Source organism: Eumetopias jubatus, unplaced genomic scaffold, assembly GCF_037043125.1.
Source record: "Eumetopias jubatus isolate StellerSeaLion01/CBP00866 unplaced genomic scaffold, mEumJub1_p1.0 scaffold_7, whole genome shotgun sequence".
NCBI classification, from domain to species: domain Eukaryota; kingdom Metazoa; phylum Chordata; class Mammalia; order Carnivora; family Otariidae; genus Eumetopias; species Eumetopias jubatus.
Window position 1 is genome coordinate 99,405,235 of NW_028274813.1, and position 20,386 is coordinate 99,425,620.

At 36.5% G+C, this 20,386-nt stretch overlaps 1 protein-coding gene across 3 annotated transcripts in view; it reads left to right on the forward strand.

Annotated features, from left to right (window-relative positions):
• MINDY2 (MINDY lysine 48 deubiquitinase 2) overlaps positions 1–20,386 on the forward strand; it is an 80,363-nt gene that overhangs the window by 30,058 nt on the left and 29,919 nt on the right. For all 3 annotated transcript variants that reach the window (XM_028100305.2, XM_028100306.2, XM_088024811.1), the window contains exons 4-5: positions 244–402; positions 17,379–17,481. In XM_028100305.2, coding sequence (XP_027956106.1) covers positions 244–402; positions 17,379–17,481 — 262 coding nt within the window. The remainder of the gene's footprint in view (positions 1–243; positions 403–17,378; positions 17,482–20,386) is intronic.

Consider the following 20,386-nt stretch of genomic DNA (forward strand, 5'->3'; position numbering starts at 1 on the left):
TCTCAAAATAGAATATTAGTTACAGGAGATCAGGAACTTTGTTTTATTCACTGTTATCTCTTTAGAACTCAAATTAGTGCCTGGTACATAGTAGGCACTAATAAAAATTGGTTGAAGGGACAAATAAATTGGATAAAATGGAAAAGTAGAAGTAAATGTGCCTGCATTCAAGTATCTTTGCTGTTGTTATTGTCATTGTCGTTTGATTTTTCTCATCTTTACCTTTCTCCTTTCTATTTTCAGAACATGAGTGATGCTATGGCAATCTTGCACAAACTGCAGACAGGCTTGGATGTAAACGTAAAATTCACTGGTGTTCGAGTATTTGAATATACACCAGAATGCATTGTATTTGATCTTCTTGATATTCCTTTGTACCATGGGTGGTTAGTGGATCCACAGGTAAGTAGAAAATTTAAAATCATAAAAACACAAATATAGTAAAATTTATTCATTTGGAAATTTAATCTAGATTTATATTTTCTGATTGTTTTATATATATATATATATATATATTTTTTTTTTTTTTTGAGAGAGTGAGCATGAGTGGCAGAGGGAGAGCGACAGCCTCTTAAGCATGCTCCACACGCAGCATGGAGCCCAACACGGGGCTCGATCTCATGACCCTGAGATCATACCTGAGCTGAAATCAAGAGTCGGACACTTAACCGACTGAACCATGCAGATGCCCCTCTGATTGTTACATTTTTGTAGTTTTATCTGAAATTAGCCAAATTGTGAGGTTAAGGGCACTGTCCTCCAGACTGCTCAGTTTGTCCAAGACTTCTGACTATAACTTCAGGGAGTTAGGAGTTACCTACAAAGTTGAGTCCCCATTCTCACCAACACTTGTTATTATCTGTTATTTGGATTATAGTCATACTAATAGGTATAAAATTGCATCTCATTGTGGATTTGTTTGTATTTCTTTTGACTAATAATGTTGAATATCTTTTCATGTGCTTATTGGCCTTTTCTGTATCTTCTTAGGAGAAATGTCTGCAGATCCGTTCCCCATTTTTAATTGGGCTATTTGTCTTTTTGTTATAGAGTTGCAAGAGTTCTTTATATATTCTAGGTATAAGTCTCTTGCTAGATATATGATTTGTAAATATTTTCTACCATTCTGTGGATAGTCTTTTCACTTTATTGATGGTGTTCTTGAGGCCAAAAAGTTTTTAATTTTGATGATGTCCAATTTATCTCTTTTTTTTCTTTTGTTGCTTATGCTTTTGGTGTCCTAAGAAGGCTTTGCCTAACCCAAAGTCACAATGATTTACTCCTGTATCTTCTTCTAAGAGTTTTATAAAGTTTTAATGCTTATATTCAGGAGTGTGATTGATCAATTTTGAGTTAATCTTTGTATATAGTTTGACAAGGGATCCAGTTTTATTCTTTTGCATGTGGATATCCAGTTGTCCTAGTAGTATTTGTTGTACTCTTTGTAAAAGATTATTCTTTCCCCCATTGAGTTGTCTTGGCACTCAGAGTGATCTTTGTAAAATAACCCTCCCCTTGATGCCTGTGCCCCCCTCCTTTCCTTAAAAACCTCCACTGTAACTCCAATAAGATACAAAATCCTTTTTAGAGTTTTTATGATATGCTGCATGACCTAGACTGCCTGTCTGTCCAACTTCACCTCATATAATTATCCCTTTTTTTTTTTTTTTTTTTTACTACTCTCTAGTAATGCTGACTTCTCTTCTGTTCTTCAGACATGTCAAGTTCATTCCTATTTCAGGTTTTTCTACTGGCTGATTGCCTACTGTGGAACATTGTTTTACACATTGTTCTCCCAGATCTTCATGTTTCTGATACCTCACTATTCAGATCTCAGGTCAAATATCACCTTGTTAGACAGACCCTTTCTGACAACTTGTTGAAATTAGTCACCCTCCTTTTCCTCAGTCATTTCCTCTCCCACAATCCTATTTGATTTTCTTTACCACTTACCGTTATCTGGAATTATTATTTATTTACTTGATTGACTCTCATCTCCCACTAGAATGTTTTATGAGGGCTGGGCTCTTATATCTCATTGTTCAGAACAGTGGTTGGCACATAGTAGGTTCTTAGTAAATATTGATTGATGGCATGAAGCATTAACTACAAGGACGGAGAGATCGCAATAGCAGTAGTTTCTCCATCCTTGTCTGTTGGTAAAAGCAACTGGTAGTCTGGGCAAGGAAAGCATGGCTTACTGTAAACAGGGCATCTGTATCTTTATTGGCATTCTGTCTCTGAGAATATCACTGAAAAGTATAACCATGTCCAGCATTTTACATATCCAAGGTGAGCCATGTTGGATCCTGGCAGATGACAATGCCAGATTGCCTAGATTCTTGAGGAGAATGAGCTGACAGCCTGAGGAACTTAAGCCTGAGTTCTTAAAAATTTTACTCAGATCATCTCTCTGACTGTGTAGAGCTGTATATTGTCTGCTAAACAGTTGAATTCATATGCTTAAAGAAAAACATATACTCGATAATAGTGGCAAGATGGCGGAGGAGTAGGAGACCTAGATTTCGTCTGGTCTCAGGAATTCAGCTGAATAGGGATCAAACCATTCCGAACACCTACGAACTCAACAGGAGATCAGAGGAGAGTAGCAACAACTATCTGAACAGAGAAGCGACCACTTACTGGAAGGTAGGACGTGCGGAGAAGTGAATCCAAGGCGATATTCGGGAGGATAGACGGCGGGGGAGGGGCCTCCGCCGGCCGCTTCTGGCAAGTGCTAGAGCCGTGGAGCACAAAATCGGACCTTTTAGAAGTCGACTCCGCTGAGGGACGTCGCTCTAGTGGCTAAGCGGGGGTGGAACCCTCGCGGGACAGTGCGGTCTCAGGACCCTCGGGGTCACAGAAAGACCGGGGGAGCCTGAGTGCGCCAGAGCTCCCAGGTATCGGAGCGGGGAAGCCGGCTGCAGAGACGGAGCCGAGGCGCAGGCTCTCAGCTCGGGGTGGCCATAAACTGTGATCCGCGGCCCAGTCGGGCCACTGCTCCTGCAGCAGGGACCCAACAAGCGGCAGATCCGGGGAGACTCCCCTTCCTTCCCAGGGAGGAGCGGCGCGGCAACGCACTGCAGGGATCTGCTGGGTTTGGAGACTCCACACGGGGTCGGGTGCCAGAGATACAAACGCTTGGTCACAGGCCGGGTGAGCACGGAGAGTGGCCGGAGACCAGGGACAAGGGAGTGACTGCTTTTCTCTGGGGGCGCACTGAGGAGCGGGGCCCCGAGTTCTCAGCTCCTCCGGGTGGAGATTGGGAGGCCACCATTTTTGCCTTCGTCCTCCAAGGCTGTACGGAGAGCTTGCAGGAAACAAAAGCTCCTGAGATCAAACCCGAGCAGCTTGCTTAGGCCGGACTGACAAGGGCGGGGCAATTCAGCCTCCGGCAAAGACATTTGGAAACCACAGCAACAGGCCCCTCCCCCAGAAGATCAGCACGAACAGCCAGCAAGCCAAGACCAAGTTTACTGATCAAGGAGAACGGGAGAACTCCAGCACTAGGGGAATACTGCACATAGAATTCATGGCTTTTTTTTACCATGATTCATTAGTTCATCAAAGTTAATTTTGGTTAACTGTTTTTTTTTTTCTTTTTCTTTTTCCCTTTTTCAACCAACATCTTATCAATCTCTTTTTAAAAAAAAAAAACTTTTTATTTTTCATTTTTAGAGTGATATTTTAATCCCTTCATAGTAGTTACCCTTATTTTTGGCATATATATATAAGTTGTTCTCTCTTTAAAATTTTGAGATACAGTTTCTTCTAACAGATAAAAATATACCCTAAATCACTAGTGTATGGTTCTGTTCTAGTCTCCTGCCTGATCACATTCTCTCCCTTTTTTCTTTTTTTTTTTAAATCTTCTTTCTTTTTTCAAACAACTTCTTATCTTATCAAGTCCTTTTATAAAATCTTTTATAATTTTCATCTTTACAGTCATCTCCTGTCCCTTCATTGTATCAACCCTTATTTTGTACATATATGTCTTTCTTCCTTTAAAATTTTAGGAGGCACTTTTTTCTAACAGACCAAAATACGCCCAAAATCTAGTGTGTGGCACTGATCTATGCACTAGCCTGATCATATTTGATCACATTCTGCTTTTTTTGTATTGTTCTGTTTTTGTTTTTATCTTTTTTTTTTTCTCTTTCTTTTTTCTTTCTTTCCCTTTCTTTTCCCCTGGTTTCAGGTCTTTTCTGATTTGTATACAGTATATTTGCTGGGGACGTTGTAAACCTGTTAGCATTTTGTTCTCTCATTCATCTATTCTCCTCTGGACAAAATGACAAGACGAAAAAAATCACCTCAGCACAAAGAACAAGAGGTAGTACCATCAGCCAGGGACCTACTCAATACAGACATTAGTACGATGTCGGACCTAGAGTTCAGAATCATGACTTTAAAGATACTAGCTGGGCTTGAAAAAAGCGTGGAAGTTATTAGAGAAACCCTTTCTGGAGAAATAAAAGAACTAAAATCTAACCAAGTCGAAATCAAAAAGGCTATTGATGAGGTGCAATCAAAAATGGGGGCACTAACTGCTAGGATAAATGAGGCAGAAGAGAGAATCAGTGATATAGAAGACCAAATGATGGAAAATAAAGAGGCTGAGAAAAAGAGGGAGAAACAACTACAGGATCACGAGGACAGAATTCGAGAGATAAGTGATTCGATAAGACGAAACAACATTAGAATAATTGGGATCCCAGAAGAAGAAGAAAGAGAGAGAGGGGCAGAAGGTATATTGGAGCAAATAATAGCAGAGAACTTCCCTAATGTGAGGAAGGAAACAGGCATCAAAATCCAGGAGGCACAGAGAACCCCTCTCAAAATCAATAAAAATAGGTCAACACCCCGACATCTAATAGTAAAACTTACGAGTCTCAGAGACAAAGAGAAAATCCTGAAAGCAGCTCGGGAGAAGAGATATGTAACCTACAATGGTAAAAATATTAGATTGGCAACAGACCTATCCACAGAGACCTGGTAGGCCAGAAAGGACTGGCATGATATCTTCAGAGCACTAAACGAGAAAAATATGCAGCCAAGAATACTATATCCAGCTAGGCTGTCATTGAAAATAGAAGGAGAGATAAAAAGCTTCCAGAACAAACAAAAACTAAAGGAATTTGCAAACACGAAACCAGCCCTCCAAGAAATATTGAAAGGGGTCCTCTAAGCAAAGAGAGAGCCTAAAAGCAGCAAAGATCAGAAAGGAACACAGACAACATACAGTAACAGTCACCTTACAGGCAATACAATGGCACTAAATTCATACCTTTCAATAGTTACCCTGAATGTAAATGGGCTAAATGCCCCAATCAAAAGACACAGGCTATCAGATTGGATTAAAAAACAAGACCCATCCATATGCTGTTTGCAGGAGACTCATTTTAGACCCAAAGACACCCCCAGATTGAAAGTGAGGGGGTGGAAAACCATTTACCATGCTAACGGACACCAAAAGAAAGCTGGGGTGGCAATCCTTATATCAGACAAACTAGATTTTAAAACAAAGACTGTAATAAGAGATGAGGAAGGACACTATATCCTACTTAAAGGGTCTATCCAACAAGAAGATCTAACAATTGTAAATATCTATGCCCCGAACATGGGAGCAGCCAATTATATAAGGCAATTAATAACAAAAGCAAAGAAACACATTGACAACAATACAATAATAGTGGGGGACTTTAACACCCCCCTGACTGAAATGGACAGATCATCTAAGCAAAAGATCAACAAGGAAATAAAGACTTTAAATGACACACTGGACCAAATGGACTTCACAGACATATTCAGAACATTCCATCCCAAAGCAACGGAATACACATTCTTCTCTAGTGCCCATGGAACATTCTCCAGAACTGATCACATCCTAGGTCACAAATCAGGTCTCAACCAGTACCAAAAGATTGGGATCATTCCCTGCATATTTTCAGACCACAATGCTTTGAAACTAGAACTCAATCACAAGAGGAAAGTCGGAAAGAACTCAAATACATGGAGGCTAAAGAGCATCCTACTAAAGAATGAATGGGTCAACCAGGAAATTAAAGAAGAATTAAAAAAATTCATGGAAACCAATGAAAATGAAAACACAACTGTCCAAAATCTTTGGGATACAGCAAAGGCAGTCCTGAGAGGAAAGTATATAGCAATACAAGCCTTTCTCAAGAAACAAGAAAGGTCTCAAATACACAATCTAACCCTACACCTAAAGGAGCTGGAGAAAGAACAGCAAAGAAAGCCTAAACCCAGCAGGAGAAGTGAAATAATAAAGATCAGAGCAGAAATCAATGAAATAGAAACCAAAAGAACAGTAGAACAGATCAACGAAACTAGGAGCTGGTTCTTTGAAAGAATTAACAAGATTGATAAACCCCTGGCCAGACTGATCAAAAAGAAAAGAGAAATGACCCAAATCAACAAAATCATGAATGAAAGAGGAGAGATCACAACCAACACCAAAGAAATACAAACAATTATAAGAACATATTATGAGCAACTCTATGCCAGCAAATTAGATAACCTGGAAGAAATGGGTGCATTCCTAGAGATGTATCAACTACCAAAACTGAACCAGGAAGAAATAGAAAACCTGAACAGACCTATAACCACTAAGGAAATTGAAGCAGTCATCAAAAATCTCCCAAGAAACAAAAGCCCAGGGCCAGATGGCTTCCCAGGGGAATTCTATCAGACATTTAAAGAAGAATTAATACCTATTCTCCTGAAACTGTTCCAAAAAAATAGAAATGGAAGGAAATTTCATTTCATCCAAATTCATTTTATGAGGCCAGCATTACCTTGATCCCAAAACCAGACAAAGATCCCATCAAAAAGGAGAATTACAGACCAATATCCTTGATGAACATGGATGCAAAAATTCTCACCAAAATACTAGCCAATAGGATCCAACAGTACATTAAAAGGATTATTCACCACGACCAAGTGGGATTTATCCCTGGGCTGCAAGGCTGGTTCAACATCCGCAAATCAATCAACGTGATACACTACATTAACAAAAGAAAGAACAAGAATCATATGATCCTCTCAATAGATGCAGAAAAAGCATTTGACAAAGTACAGCATCCTTTCTTGATCAAAACTCTTCAGAGTATAGGGATAGAGGGTACATACCTCAATATCATAAAAGCCATCTATGAAAAACCTACAGCGAATATCATTCTCAATGGGGAAAAGCTGAGAGCTTTTCCCCTAAGGTCAGGAACGCGGCAGGGATGTCCACTCTCACCACTGCTAGTCAACATAGTATTAGAAGTCCTAGCCACAGCAATCAGACAACAAAAAGAAATCAAAGGCATCCAAATCGGCAAAGAGGAAGTCAAACTCTCACTCTTTGCAGATGATATGATACTTTATGTGGAAAACCCAAAAGACTCCACCCCAAAACTGCTAGAACTCATACAGGAATTCAGTAAAGTAACAGGCTATAAAATCAATGCACAGAAATCAGTGGCATTCCTATACACCAACAACAAGACAGCAGAGAGACAAATCAAGGGGTCGATCCCATTCACAATTGCACTCAAAACCATAAGATACCTAGGAATAAATTTAACCAAAGAGGCAAAGGATCTGTACTCAGAAAACTATAAAATACTCAGGAAAGAAATTGAAGAAGACAAAGAAATGGAAAAACGTTCCATGCTAATGGATTGGGAGAACCAACATTGTGAAGATGTCAATGCTACCTAGAGCAATCTACACATTCAATGCAATCCCCATCAAAATACCATCCACTTTTTTCAAAGAAATGGAACAAATAATCCTAAAATTTGTATGGAACCAGAAGAGACCCCGAATAGCCAGAGAAATATTGAAAAAGAAAAGCAAAGCTGGCGGCATCACAATTCCGGACTTCCAGCTCTATTACAAAGCTGTCATCATCAAGACAGTATGGTACTGGCACAAAAACAGACACATAGATCAATGGAACAGAATCGAGAGCCCAGAAATGGACCCTCAACTCTATGGTCAACTTATCTTTGACAAAGCAGGAAAGAATGTCCAGTGGAAAAAAGACAGTCTCTTCAACAAATGGTGTTGGGAAAATTGGACAGCCACATGCAGAAGAATGAAACTGGACCATTTCCTTACACCACACACAAAAATAGACTCCAAATGGTTGAAAGACCTAAACGTGAGACAGGAGTCCATCCAAATCCTAAAGGAGAACACAGGTAGCAACCTCTTCGACCTCAGCCGCAGCAACTTCTTCCTAGAAACATCACCAAAGGCACAGGAAGCCAGGGCAAAAATGAACTATTGGGATTTCATCAAGATAAAAAGCTTTTGCACAGCAAAAGAAACAGTTCACAAAACCAAAAGACAACCGACAGAATGGGAGAAAATATTTGCAAATGACATATCAGATAAAGGGCTAGTATCCAAAATCTATAAAGAACTTATCAAACTCAACGCGCAAAGAACAAATAATCCAATCAAGAAATGGGCAGAAGACATGAACAGACATTTTTCCAAAGAAGACATCCAAATGGCCAACAGGCACATGAAAAAGTGCTCAACATCGCTCGGCATCAGGGAAATCCAAATCAAAACCTCAATGAGATACCACCTCACACCCGTCAGAATGGCTAAAATTAACAAGTCAGGGAACGACAGATGTTGGCGGGGATGTGGAGAAAGGGGAACCCTCCTACACTGTTGGTGGGAATGCAAGCTGGTGCAACCCCTCTGGAAAACAGTATGGAGGTTCCTCAAACAGTTGAAATTAGAGCTACCATTCGATCCAGCAATTGCACTACTGGTTATTTACCGCAAAGATACAAATGTAGGGATCCGAAGGGGTACGTGCACCCCAATGTTTATAGCAGCAATGTCCACAATAGCCAAACTGTGGAAAGAGCCAAGATGTCCATCGACAGATGAATGGATAAAGAAGAGGTGGTATATATACACAATGGAATATTATGCAGCCATCAAAAGGAGTGAGATCTTGCCATTTGCAACTACGTGGATGGAACTGGAGGGTGTTATGCTGAGTGAAATAAGTCAATCAGAGAAAGACATGTATCAGATGACCTCACTGATATGAGGAATTCTTAATCTCAGGAACAAACTGAGGGTTGCTGGAGTGGTCGGGGGTGGGAGGGATGGGGTGGCTGCGTGATAGACATTGGGGAGGGTATGTGCTATGGTGAGCGCTGTGAATTGTACAAGACTGATGAATCACAGATCTGTACTTCTGAAACAAATAACGCAACATATTTTAAGAAAAAAGAAAAAGAAGAAGATTGCAGGAGAGGAAGAATGAAGGGGAGTAAGTCAGAGGGGGAGACGAACCAGGAGAGATGATGGACTCTGAAAAACAAACTGAGGTTTCTAGAGGGGAGGAGGGTAGGGGGATTGGTTAGCCTGGTGATGGGTATTAAAGAGGGCACATTCTGTATGGAGCACTGGGTGTTATGAACAAATAATGAATCATGGAACACTACACCAAAACAAATTATGTAATATATGGTGATTAACATAACAATAAAAAAATTAAAAAAAAAAGAAAAACATATACTCAAGTGTAGTTCATCAGACTTTTCTGGTATACACAGTGTTTTCAAACTCTTGGAAGGGGTGAGGGCTGTGCTTTTTATCTATTTTACTTACTTAATTTGTGACAGAATGATTCTGCTGCTGAGAAAGGAAAAAGAGCACGGCAAAAGTTAGTAATCGATAGGTGTATATGAACTACCTCTCAGAACTGGTTAGTTCTTTGTATTCTGATGATGTATTCTGCAAATGATTATCTTGCAAATAAATTTCAGCTGTTCTCTTGATGGTGAGCACCAGAATTCAGCCACTGAGAGGATATTTTTTCATTATTAATTGATAATAACTCTTTAAAAGCAACATTGGAAGCCAGATAACAAGTGGAAATGATATATTGAGTGTGCTGAAAGAAGACAAATGCTAACCTATAGTCCTGTTCCCAGAAAAATTATCTTTCAAGAATGGAACAAAATCATTTTGTAGGTTAATTAAATTAAGATAGCTTCCTTGGGGTGCCTGGCTGGCTCGGTCAATAGAGCATGTGACTTTTGATCTCAGGGTTCTAAGTTCAAGCCCCACATTGGGCGTAGAGATTACTTAAACATTTTTTTAAATCTCAAAAAAAAAAAAAGCTTCCTGGCAGTAGACCAACATTAATGGAAATTCTAAACAAGGATTTTAGAAATAAGGAAAATGATCTCAGATGGAGGGAAAAGTGAATGAAGAGAAAATAACATAAATATGTGGATAAATAGAAATGTGGACTGTATCAAATAATAACTCTATCTTTTGGGATTTTAAAAACATTAGCAAATAGAAAAATAACATAAGTTGGGAGGAAGGTAAAGTATTCTAAGGGCCTAGATTTAATTGTTCAAGAAGAGAATATTAACTTCTGACTTTGTGTAGGGGTAGATGTTATAGTTTCTGTAACTTCTTTGTCCAATGTGGTAGCCAAATGTAGCTATTTAAATTTAATTAAAAATTAGTTTCTGAGTTGCACTAGGTATATTTCAATTGCTCAGTAGCCGCATGTGGCCAGTGCATATCTTATTGAACAACACAGATTTGGAATATTTCCATTATTACAGAATGTGCTATTGGATAATGCTCTTTTAGAGTAACTATGAAAAGAATAGAAAACATAGTGGGTAACTTCTAGATTAGTAGAAAAGAGAAAAATTAATCTAAAGAGAAGGAAGAAAGAAGAGGTAAAGGAATGTTGAACTGATGGGACAAAGAGTAGATTTAATAAGTTCAAGTATATAAATAATTATAGTAAGTGTAAATAGGACTAAATGCTCTAGTTAAAAGTGATTCTGAGGTTGGGTTAAAATAATATATATTTATTGTTCACAAGAGATATAAAAAACAAAGGTTGCAAGTAAAGAGGGGGAAAAAAAGATGCCATACAATTGCTTAATGTTTAATTTGCCAAGGAGATATAATTGTTTTAGATTTGTATGTGCCCAGAGACACCTAGAAAGTAAATAACCTGATTGATTGCTCATTCTTTGGACCCATGGGAACTGCCACAAAGAATAAAGGTCAGTTTTTTTTTTTTAAGATTTTATTTATTTATTTGAGAGAGAGAATGAGATAGAGAGCATGAGAGGGGAGAGGGTCAGAGGGAGAAGCAGACTCCCTGCTGAGCAGGGAGCCCGATGCGGGACTCGATCCTGGGGCTCCAGGATCATGACCTGAGCCGAAGGCAGTTGCTTAACCAACTGAGCCACCCAGGCGCCCTAAAGGTCAGTTTTTGACAAAAATAAAATTTGGGGGCGCCTGGGTGGCTCAGTCATTAAACGTCTGCCTTCAGCTCAGGTCATGATCCCAAGGTCCTGGGATCGAGCCCCGCATTGGGCTCCCTGCTCATTGGGAAGCCTGCTTCTCCCTCTGCCACTCCCCCTGCTTGTGTTCCCTCTCTCGCTGTGTCTCTCTCTGTCAAATAAATAAATAAAATCTTTAAAAAAATAAAATAAAATTTGTATGCATCTAATCATATAATCTCAAACTATATAAAGCAAAATTTAACAGAATTATAAAAAGAAATAGATTGCCATCCTGGAAGATGTTATGTCTTTCTCTGTAATTGACAGAAGCAGAAAATAAAACCTAATGAATATATACTTTAAAAAAACTAATAAATTTTTATTTTTGAATAATTTCAGATTTACAGAAAACTTATAAAGATATTACAGAGAATTCCTGCATACTTTTCACCCCATTTCTCTTAATCTTACATAACCTTGGTACACATATCAAAACTTAATATTGGTACATTACTATTAGCTATATTAGAGTCTTCATTCACACTTCACCAATTTTTTTTTAAGTTTTTATTTAAATTCCAGTTAACATACAGTGTAATATTAGTTTCAGGTGTATAATATATTGATTCAACACTTCCATGCATCACCTGGTGCTCATCACGACATGTGCACTCCTTAATCCCTGTCACCTATCTCACCCATCCCCCTACCCACCTCTCTGTGGAAACCATCAGTCTGTTCTCTACAGTTAAGAGTCTGTTTCTTGGTTTGTCTCTCTCCTTTTTTTTTCCTTTGCTCGTTTGTTTTCTTTTTTAAATTCCACATATGAGTGAAATCATACAGTATTTGTCTTTCTCTAACTGGCTTATTTCATTTAGCATTATACCCTCTAGCTCCACCCATGTCGTTGCAAATGGCAAGATTTCATTCTTTTTTATGGCTGAGTAAGATTCCATTGTATATATACACCATATCTTCTTTATCTGTTCATCAGTCGATGGACATTTGGGCTTTTTCCATAATTTGGCTGTTGTAGATAATGCTGCTATAAACATTGGGTGCATGTATCCTTTTGAATTAGTATTTTTGTATTCTTTGGGTAAATACCTAGTAGTGCAATTGCTGGGTTGTAGGATAGTTCTATTTTTAACTTTTTCAGGAACCTCCATACTGTTTTCCAGAGCAGCTGCACCAGTTTGCATTCCCATCAACAGTGCAAGAAGATTCCCCTTTCTCTAAATCCTCACCTATTATTTTTTGTGTTGTTGATTTTAGCCATTCTGACAGGTGTGAGGTGATATCTCATTGTACTTTTGATTTGTATTTCCCTGATAATGAGTGATGTTGAGTATCTTTTCATGTGTCTGTTAGCCATATGTCTTCTTTGGAAAAATGTCTGTTCATGTCTTCTGCCCATTTTTTAATTGGATTATTTGGTTTTGTTGGGTGTTGAGTTTTATAAGTTCTTTATATTTTGGATACTAACCCTTTATCGGATTTGTCATTTGCAAATATCTTCTCCCATTCCATAGGTTGCTTTTTAGTTTTGTTGGTTATTTTCTTTGCTCTGCAGAAGCCTTTTATTTTGATGTAGTTGCAGTAGTTTGTTTTTGCTTTTGTTTCCCTTGCCTCAGAGACATATCTAGAAGGAAGTTGCTGCAGCTGATATCAAAGAAGTTATTGCCTGTATTCCCCTCTAGTACTTTCATGATTTCATTTCTCACACACTTCACCAATTTTTCCACTAATTTTTGTTGTTCCATGATCTAATCTAGAATAATACATTGCATTTAATCATCATATCTTCCTAGTCTCCTGTCCATGACATTTTCTCCTGTTTTTTTTTTCTTGAACCTGACTATACATTCATGAAATTTACAAAAACTGACCTGTGACAGGGCTATAAAGCAAGTTTCAGCAAATTTCTAAGGATTTAAATCACATAGAGTATAGAATATCTTCTGACCACAGTGCAGTTAAGCTAGAAATCAGTAGAAAAACAATAGAAATTGTTTGGGCCAAAAAGGATAATGAAAGTCAGAGTATATTTTAACCTGCACAATAACTAAATCCATATCAAAACTTGTGAGATTTAGCTAAAACAGCTTTTAGAGGGATTTTTAAAGCCCTAAATTCATATATTAATGAATAAGAAAAGATTGAAAGCTAATAAACTATATATCCATTTTAAGAGCAGAAAGTGTTTTTAAAAAAAGATCAGAAAGTATTAAAAAGCAGAAAGTAAGATTAACAAAGCTAAAATCTTCAAAATTCTTCAAATAAACATTCTTCAAAAAGATTTTTTTTTTTTTTTTGACAGAGAGACAGCAAGAGAGGGAACACAAACAGGGGAAGTGGGAGAGGGAAAAGCAGGCTTCCCTCTGAGCAGCAAGCCCTATGTGGGGCTCGATCCCAAGACCCCGGGATCATGACCTGAGCTGGGATCATGACCCGAGCCGAAGGCAGATGCTTAACGACTGAGCCACCCAGGTGCCCCCTTCAAAAAGAATTTTAAAATGACAAACAGAAGGGGCGCCTGGCTGGCTCAGTCGGTAGAGTATGTGACTCTTGATCTTGGGGTTGTGAGTTCGAGCCCCATGCTGGGTATAGAGATTACTTAAAAATAAAATTTTTATTTTTTTATTTTTATTTTATTTTATTTTTTTAAAGTAAGTATTTTTTGTTGTCAGTAACAAATAACTTTTTTTTAAAGATTTTATTTATTTATTTGACACAGAGAGAGACAGTGAGAGAGGGAACACAAGGAGGGGGAGTGGGAGAGGGAGAAGCAGACCTCCCGCCAAGCAGGGAGCCCAGTGCGGGGCTCGATCCCAGGACCCTGGTATCGTGACCTGAGCCAAAGGCAGACACTTAACGACTGAGCCACCCAGGCGCCCCAAAAATAAAATTTTTAAATAAATAAATGACAAAATGAAATTTTAAAAATATGTCATTTACATAGCGTAAGTTCCTAAGAATAAAGCTGACAAAAAGATGTGCAAGATCTCTGTGTGCACAATTTTAAATTTGAGAGAAATTAGAGACCTATGTAAATGTAGGTCTCTATTCTTAGATTTTAGATTTTAAGACAATTTATACAGATGTCCATTCTCTCTAAAGTAAATTATAGTTTCAGTATGACCCTAAACAAAATCCCAACAGATTTATGGGGAGTAGTTTTGGAATGAGACAAGTGGATTCTATAATTTATGTGGAAATGCAAAGGGCTGGGAATAGAAGTCATGATATACTTGAAGCAGAACAAGCAGGGAGGACTTGCTCTTCCAGATAGGAAATACTTTAAATATTGTAATTAAGATTTGGACCAGTGACAGAGAATAGAGAAGCCAAAAAGACCATGCATATATAGACAGAAGACACTGTAGAGCAACAGGGGAAAGGCAGTCCTTATAATAAAAGGTGCTAAGGCAATTAGGTAGCCATTACATATTTAATTAGATAGCCAGTTAGATAGCCAATTTGGATTTCTAATTAGATAGTTAATTGGAAAAGAATGAAATTATTTCCTCCAACTCACAGCATAAAATTTGTTCCATATGCATTGATATTTAACTGTAAAAGCTAAAACTGCCAAAGTTTGAGAGTATGTTTCTGACTTTAATGATAGGAAAGGATTTCTAAACAAATACATTAACCATGAAGAACTTTGGTAAACATGACTACATTAAAATTGAGAACTTGTATTTATTTAAAGAAATGCCAAAGAAAATGTAAAAGCAAGCCCCTGAGAGGATTACAACTTATATAATGAATAAAGAGCTCCTACAAATATATATATATTTTTTTTTTTTAAGATAGGCAACCCAGTTTAAAAAAAAGCAAATGACTTGAACAAGCACTTTTTATAAAAATGGATATCCAACTAGTGAACATATGAACTAGTCCTCAGGGAAATACAAATAAAAACCAAAATGAGATACCACTATACACCCATTAGAACATAGAACAATTAATATTTAAAAGTCTGACAGTACTAAATGTTGGAGAAGATGTGCAATGTAGAGAATTCTCATTTCCCACTGATGAGAAAATAAATTAGCTTTCTGTTTTGGAAAGTAGTTTGGAGTTCTGTAGCAAAGTTGAGGATAAGCATACCTTAAGACTTAGCAATTAGACAAAACATATTTCCTAGAGAAACTTTTTATGTGTAGAATAGGATAAATGTATAAGGATATTCATGGCAGTTATTTGTCATAGCCCAAAACTGCAAGCAACTTAGCCATCAAAAAATGAATGAAAAAAAATTATATCATGGTATATCCATACTGTGGAATACAATGAAAATGAACAAAGAACAGCTGTACACCACTACATATAACTACCTAGCATATAATATATTTGCTTATTTGGTTTGTTGTTTGTCTTTACTCTAGAATGTAAACTATATGAAGGCGTAGACCATTTCTTTTGTTCACTGCTGAGTCTGCAGTTTCTCTAACAGCACCTGGTACACAGCTGTGCATAAAAGGCTCCCAAATGAATTAATTGAATGAAACGCTAATGTAGAGATTTGGCCTATGAAATCTCTGTATTGAAATCTTTATATTGTTCATTGCTGGTCTATGGAAGTACAATTGATTTTTGTATATTTATCTTTTATTTGTATTTTGTGGATTCCTTAGGATTGAAAATTCAGATCCTTTGGAGTTAATGAAGTTAAGTCACTAAGGAAAATTGCTGTAAACAATAAAAGTGTTAAGAAAAATAATGAAAATCTAAAGGAACTGTGCCTCAAATTGCTTCTTAAGGGTCTAAGTTTTCATTTTAAATCAAAACTGGAAGTCATACTCTTTTGTGTTGTTTACATAGAATTGTAAGATTCTGCTTTCAAAGAAAAAGCCTTATTGGCTCTACCGTGAAAGATTGACAAGTGAATACATTTGTGTATTTTAACATGAAATGTTCAAGATGTGTATATAACATTTTTTCACAACTCCCTGCTTTGACTTTTTTCAATTAACTGCTCTTCTCAACAGTTGGTCCCCACAGTGGTTCAGAGGTTTTTTTCCATCCTAGAATTTTGCAGGAACAAAGAAATTATAGCCTAGAGCAGTTTTTCCTAAACTTTGCTATGCAGCAGTGGAATGAAAATTTAGACAGCTGAGAAGCAACTTGAGCCTGGAATTCTTTTAGATCTTTTTAACAAGCTCCCAGTTTGAGAACCATTGTCCAGAGTATTATTTGAACAGATATATGTGAAGACTTGTGGTATTCAAAGTGTAAGTATTCAAGAAGATCATTGGATATGGAAAGAAAACATTGGCCCTCTTATGTTATATCTATATATTAATTTATATTTGTTTAATTATATGTCAATACAGTAGTACATGTAGTTTATAAGTAAATATATTTTACAGTTGGGATGGCAATCAAAACAAGTTGTTTAGACACCAGAAACCTCTTTGTCTTTAGTAGTCAAAGCAAAGTGTAATGGAAGGAGAGTAGAGATGCCCAGTTTCATTTTCCTTCAGCTTAAAACTTTGCATTTACTTTTCTACTCTACTGCCAAAGACAAAGATTAAATAAGACTCATGAGGCAAATACTATCCCTGATTAATGTATATTAACTTTTCTTCAGGAAAATGACATAGTTATGTCTACTTGCATCTCCACTATACTTTGCTGAGAACTAAATAATAAATGGGAGAACTTTGTTAATCCCATAAATTATCTTTAGATTTGCCTTGCTTTAAATGCAAAATATTTGTTTTTAGAAAAAAACCTGAAATGTTCTTATTTTTCCTCCTGAAATAGTTTACTTTTTATTTTAATCACTAGCATCTTTACAACCTTAAGAAATAAAGTTGCATGTAATAATCCCATTTCATTATTTTTTGCATAATTGAAATACAGCTAAGCAGTATTTTTCATAATGTGTTATAGTGAGCTGTAAACAAAATTAGGAACTGTTGGGTGTTGATTTTCTTTTTCACAAGTCATATTTTTACATTTAATATTAGAATAAAACCCTGAAGAGTGATGTGGGTTTCTTTGTTACTGTTTTTAATCTTATCATGATTAGTGAGACAGTCGTTTGTTTTCTAGATTGATGACATTGTAAAAGCTGTTGGTAACTGCAGCTACAACCAACTAGTGGAGAAGATCATCTCTTGTAAGCAGTCAGACAATAGTGAGCTCGTTAGTGAAGGTGGGTGAGTGCTGCTATTACCTGATTTATTCTTGGCAAAATAACTTGTGTTATAATATACTAGCTTTTAAATGTCATAAATAAGCCTTCTAAAAAAATCCAAGTGATGCTACTTGCAGGAATTAAAAGAAGTAATTATTCATAAAGATACCAGTGAAAGGTTTTTTTCTAGAACCCTTTTCGCTTGACTTCTAAAATCAGGCCTGGGTTCTACTAAAAGTCTTTGGAATCACTTGGTAACTTTGATACGATCAATTACCCAGGAGTTATTGATAATTACCTTTTTTTAAAAAAAGGATTATTATTTGGGAGTACTGAGTGAACTTTATAATTCATCCTCTAATTGATTGAAATGAGTATTATGTACTCATTTCAATGAGTGTTTATTTTAGTAGAGCTCTGCCTTATGTTTCAGTACAATATAGTACATTAAAGCACCATTCTAAATGAAAGTATACCTCTGATCATCAGATTTCCTAATCCTTAACTAATTAAAATTGCTAAATTTACCATCGTAGAAGCAGTTTCATGTTTTTTCAGCTGTGTTCTGATTAATGAAGGGAAAAGCACATTTGAAACCAGAATGCTATCAGGAGCCATAGTATTTGGATATATCTTTCCTACAACCCACTTCACTTTCTTGTAAATATACACAAATACTTAGGCTGCTCTTCTCCTCTGTTTGAAGGGTAAACAAGATAGAAATCATGAGAAGTAGGGGATGGGCTTCATCATCCTCTCAGACAGTTCTTTTACATGAGGTATAATAAAAGTTGATTATAATCACCACATTTAAAAAAATAAAACTGACTCCAAGAGTATATAAGAACATATGAGAAGGTATGTACATGAATCACATACTATATTAATCAGAACCCAAGTAATTATTCAGTTATCCATAAGTTTAACATGTTTATTCAAGAAGCAGGTAGCAAGAAAAGAGAGTATTTTAGTGGAGACTTATCCTAGGTTTTTACTTGTAATAAATACATAAGCATACAGGGATACTGATCACTGATTTGTATGACAGCTCTTTCACTGCAACCCAAGGCAACAAAGTTTAATTTTAGGGGAGAGAGGAGCAACAAAAGCTGTTAAAAATACTTTCAATTAACAAAATTCCATTCACTAGAACTTTCCATTCCTTACCCAAACTCTTATTACTATATATTCCTAAAAAAACAGACGATAAAGAAAATTTCCATGTGTAGGTTCCAGCTTTCTCCATAACTTCCAATATGCTATTCAGTAGTAAGTGAGGGAACAGTAGGATTCAGCAAGTGTTAACAGATGGAATAATAGCTATATTAGGGATATTTGGGTGAACAGGCTTATAGGGTAGGAAGCTATAGGAAACACTTGGTAACAGCATTTTCCCCAAGCTAGGCTGTAATGTAATGTACTTAGGCACTATGCTAATTAACAAAGTGAACAATAACAAAAATCCAGCCCTTTCATCACTTCTTTCTCTCACCTGATGTTACAACTATTGTTACTGTTTCTCTAACATTGATTCCCCAGGGTAACAAAAAACTATAACTAATTTATATGGTATTGATACCTTGAGAAGAACTCCTTGATAAAAGCAAGGAAGGAATCCTCCTCTTTAGTGCTATAAAATTTTGGGGTAATATGTACCAGAATTGATTAATTCCTTGGTATATAAATTTTATATGGTAGAATTCTGCATATCATATTTTTATATCAAGGAATAATTATATGTAGAATTCAGTACAATTAAGAAACTACAAATGTGTAGTCTGAAATAATTATTCAGTTCCAATGGTTACTTGTATAGGCTCTAAGAAATGGTATAGGAAAGAAAAGGCCACAATGGACATTTTTACTTATAGTGTAGCAATTTAGCTCCCCCCTCATTGTTTTCTTCCTCATATTTTCGTGGGTATAGTGTTCAGATGAAGGAGTCTGCTTTCTTTTTCTGTTTAGCCCCCAGCTGTAACTTTCCTTCTGAATCAATAAAATATCCCAAAGGTGGTTTATTTCTAATCCTTCTTTATTAAAAAGTGTTAAGCTTTAATCTCAGGTGATAATTACTAATTTTTTTAATTCAAATATTTCATTTCCATAAGGTACAGAATACAAGATATTTTTAACTATCTTTTTTTATAAAAAAGCAGTGTTATTTAGCTAAATAAAATTAGATATTCTTTTACCTTCTTTCAGATAACATTTTTTTTTCTTTTGATGGCAATATCTTGTAAGTAAAAGTACAGAACTTTTACATGTACATAGAGAGTATGTATTATTTGCTATGTCTTTTGGATGGCAGTACTTTTTTGAATCTAGTTATAATGATGGGTGTGGCATGGCAGCAAAAATCAGTAAGGAAAAAAAATAGCACAGTACCAGCTGCCAGACTTTACTAGAGCTGGTCATTTAATTCCAGAAGCTTTCTCAGGAATAATTTCTTCTTTAATGGTTATTCCTAAGTTAAAAAAAATGCTTAAATAATTCCAGAATATTCATTCATTCAAATATTTATTGAGCCTTTATCATGTGCTATCAACACTGAAGATTATAGTTTGAATTCATGTTATTTCTGATTAAATGATACTGATTTTCTTTTTTCTTTTATGTTGAAAACTCTCAAATCCATAAAAAAATTGGAATAGTACCGTGATTATTTATGCACTTTGCCTGAATTCACCAATTATTAACATATTGAAGTTTTGCTTTCTTTCTGTGTTTACACACACACACACACACACACACACTTTTTCCTAAGTCATGTGAGAATTAGTTGCAAATATCATAGCACTTTAGCCATTAATGCTTCAACAGTTGTCTCCTAAAAACAGGAATTCTCCTATGTAGTCACAATACAATTATCTCAGGAAATTTAGCATCAATACAATACTCTTATCTAATACACTGTTCATATTCT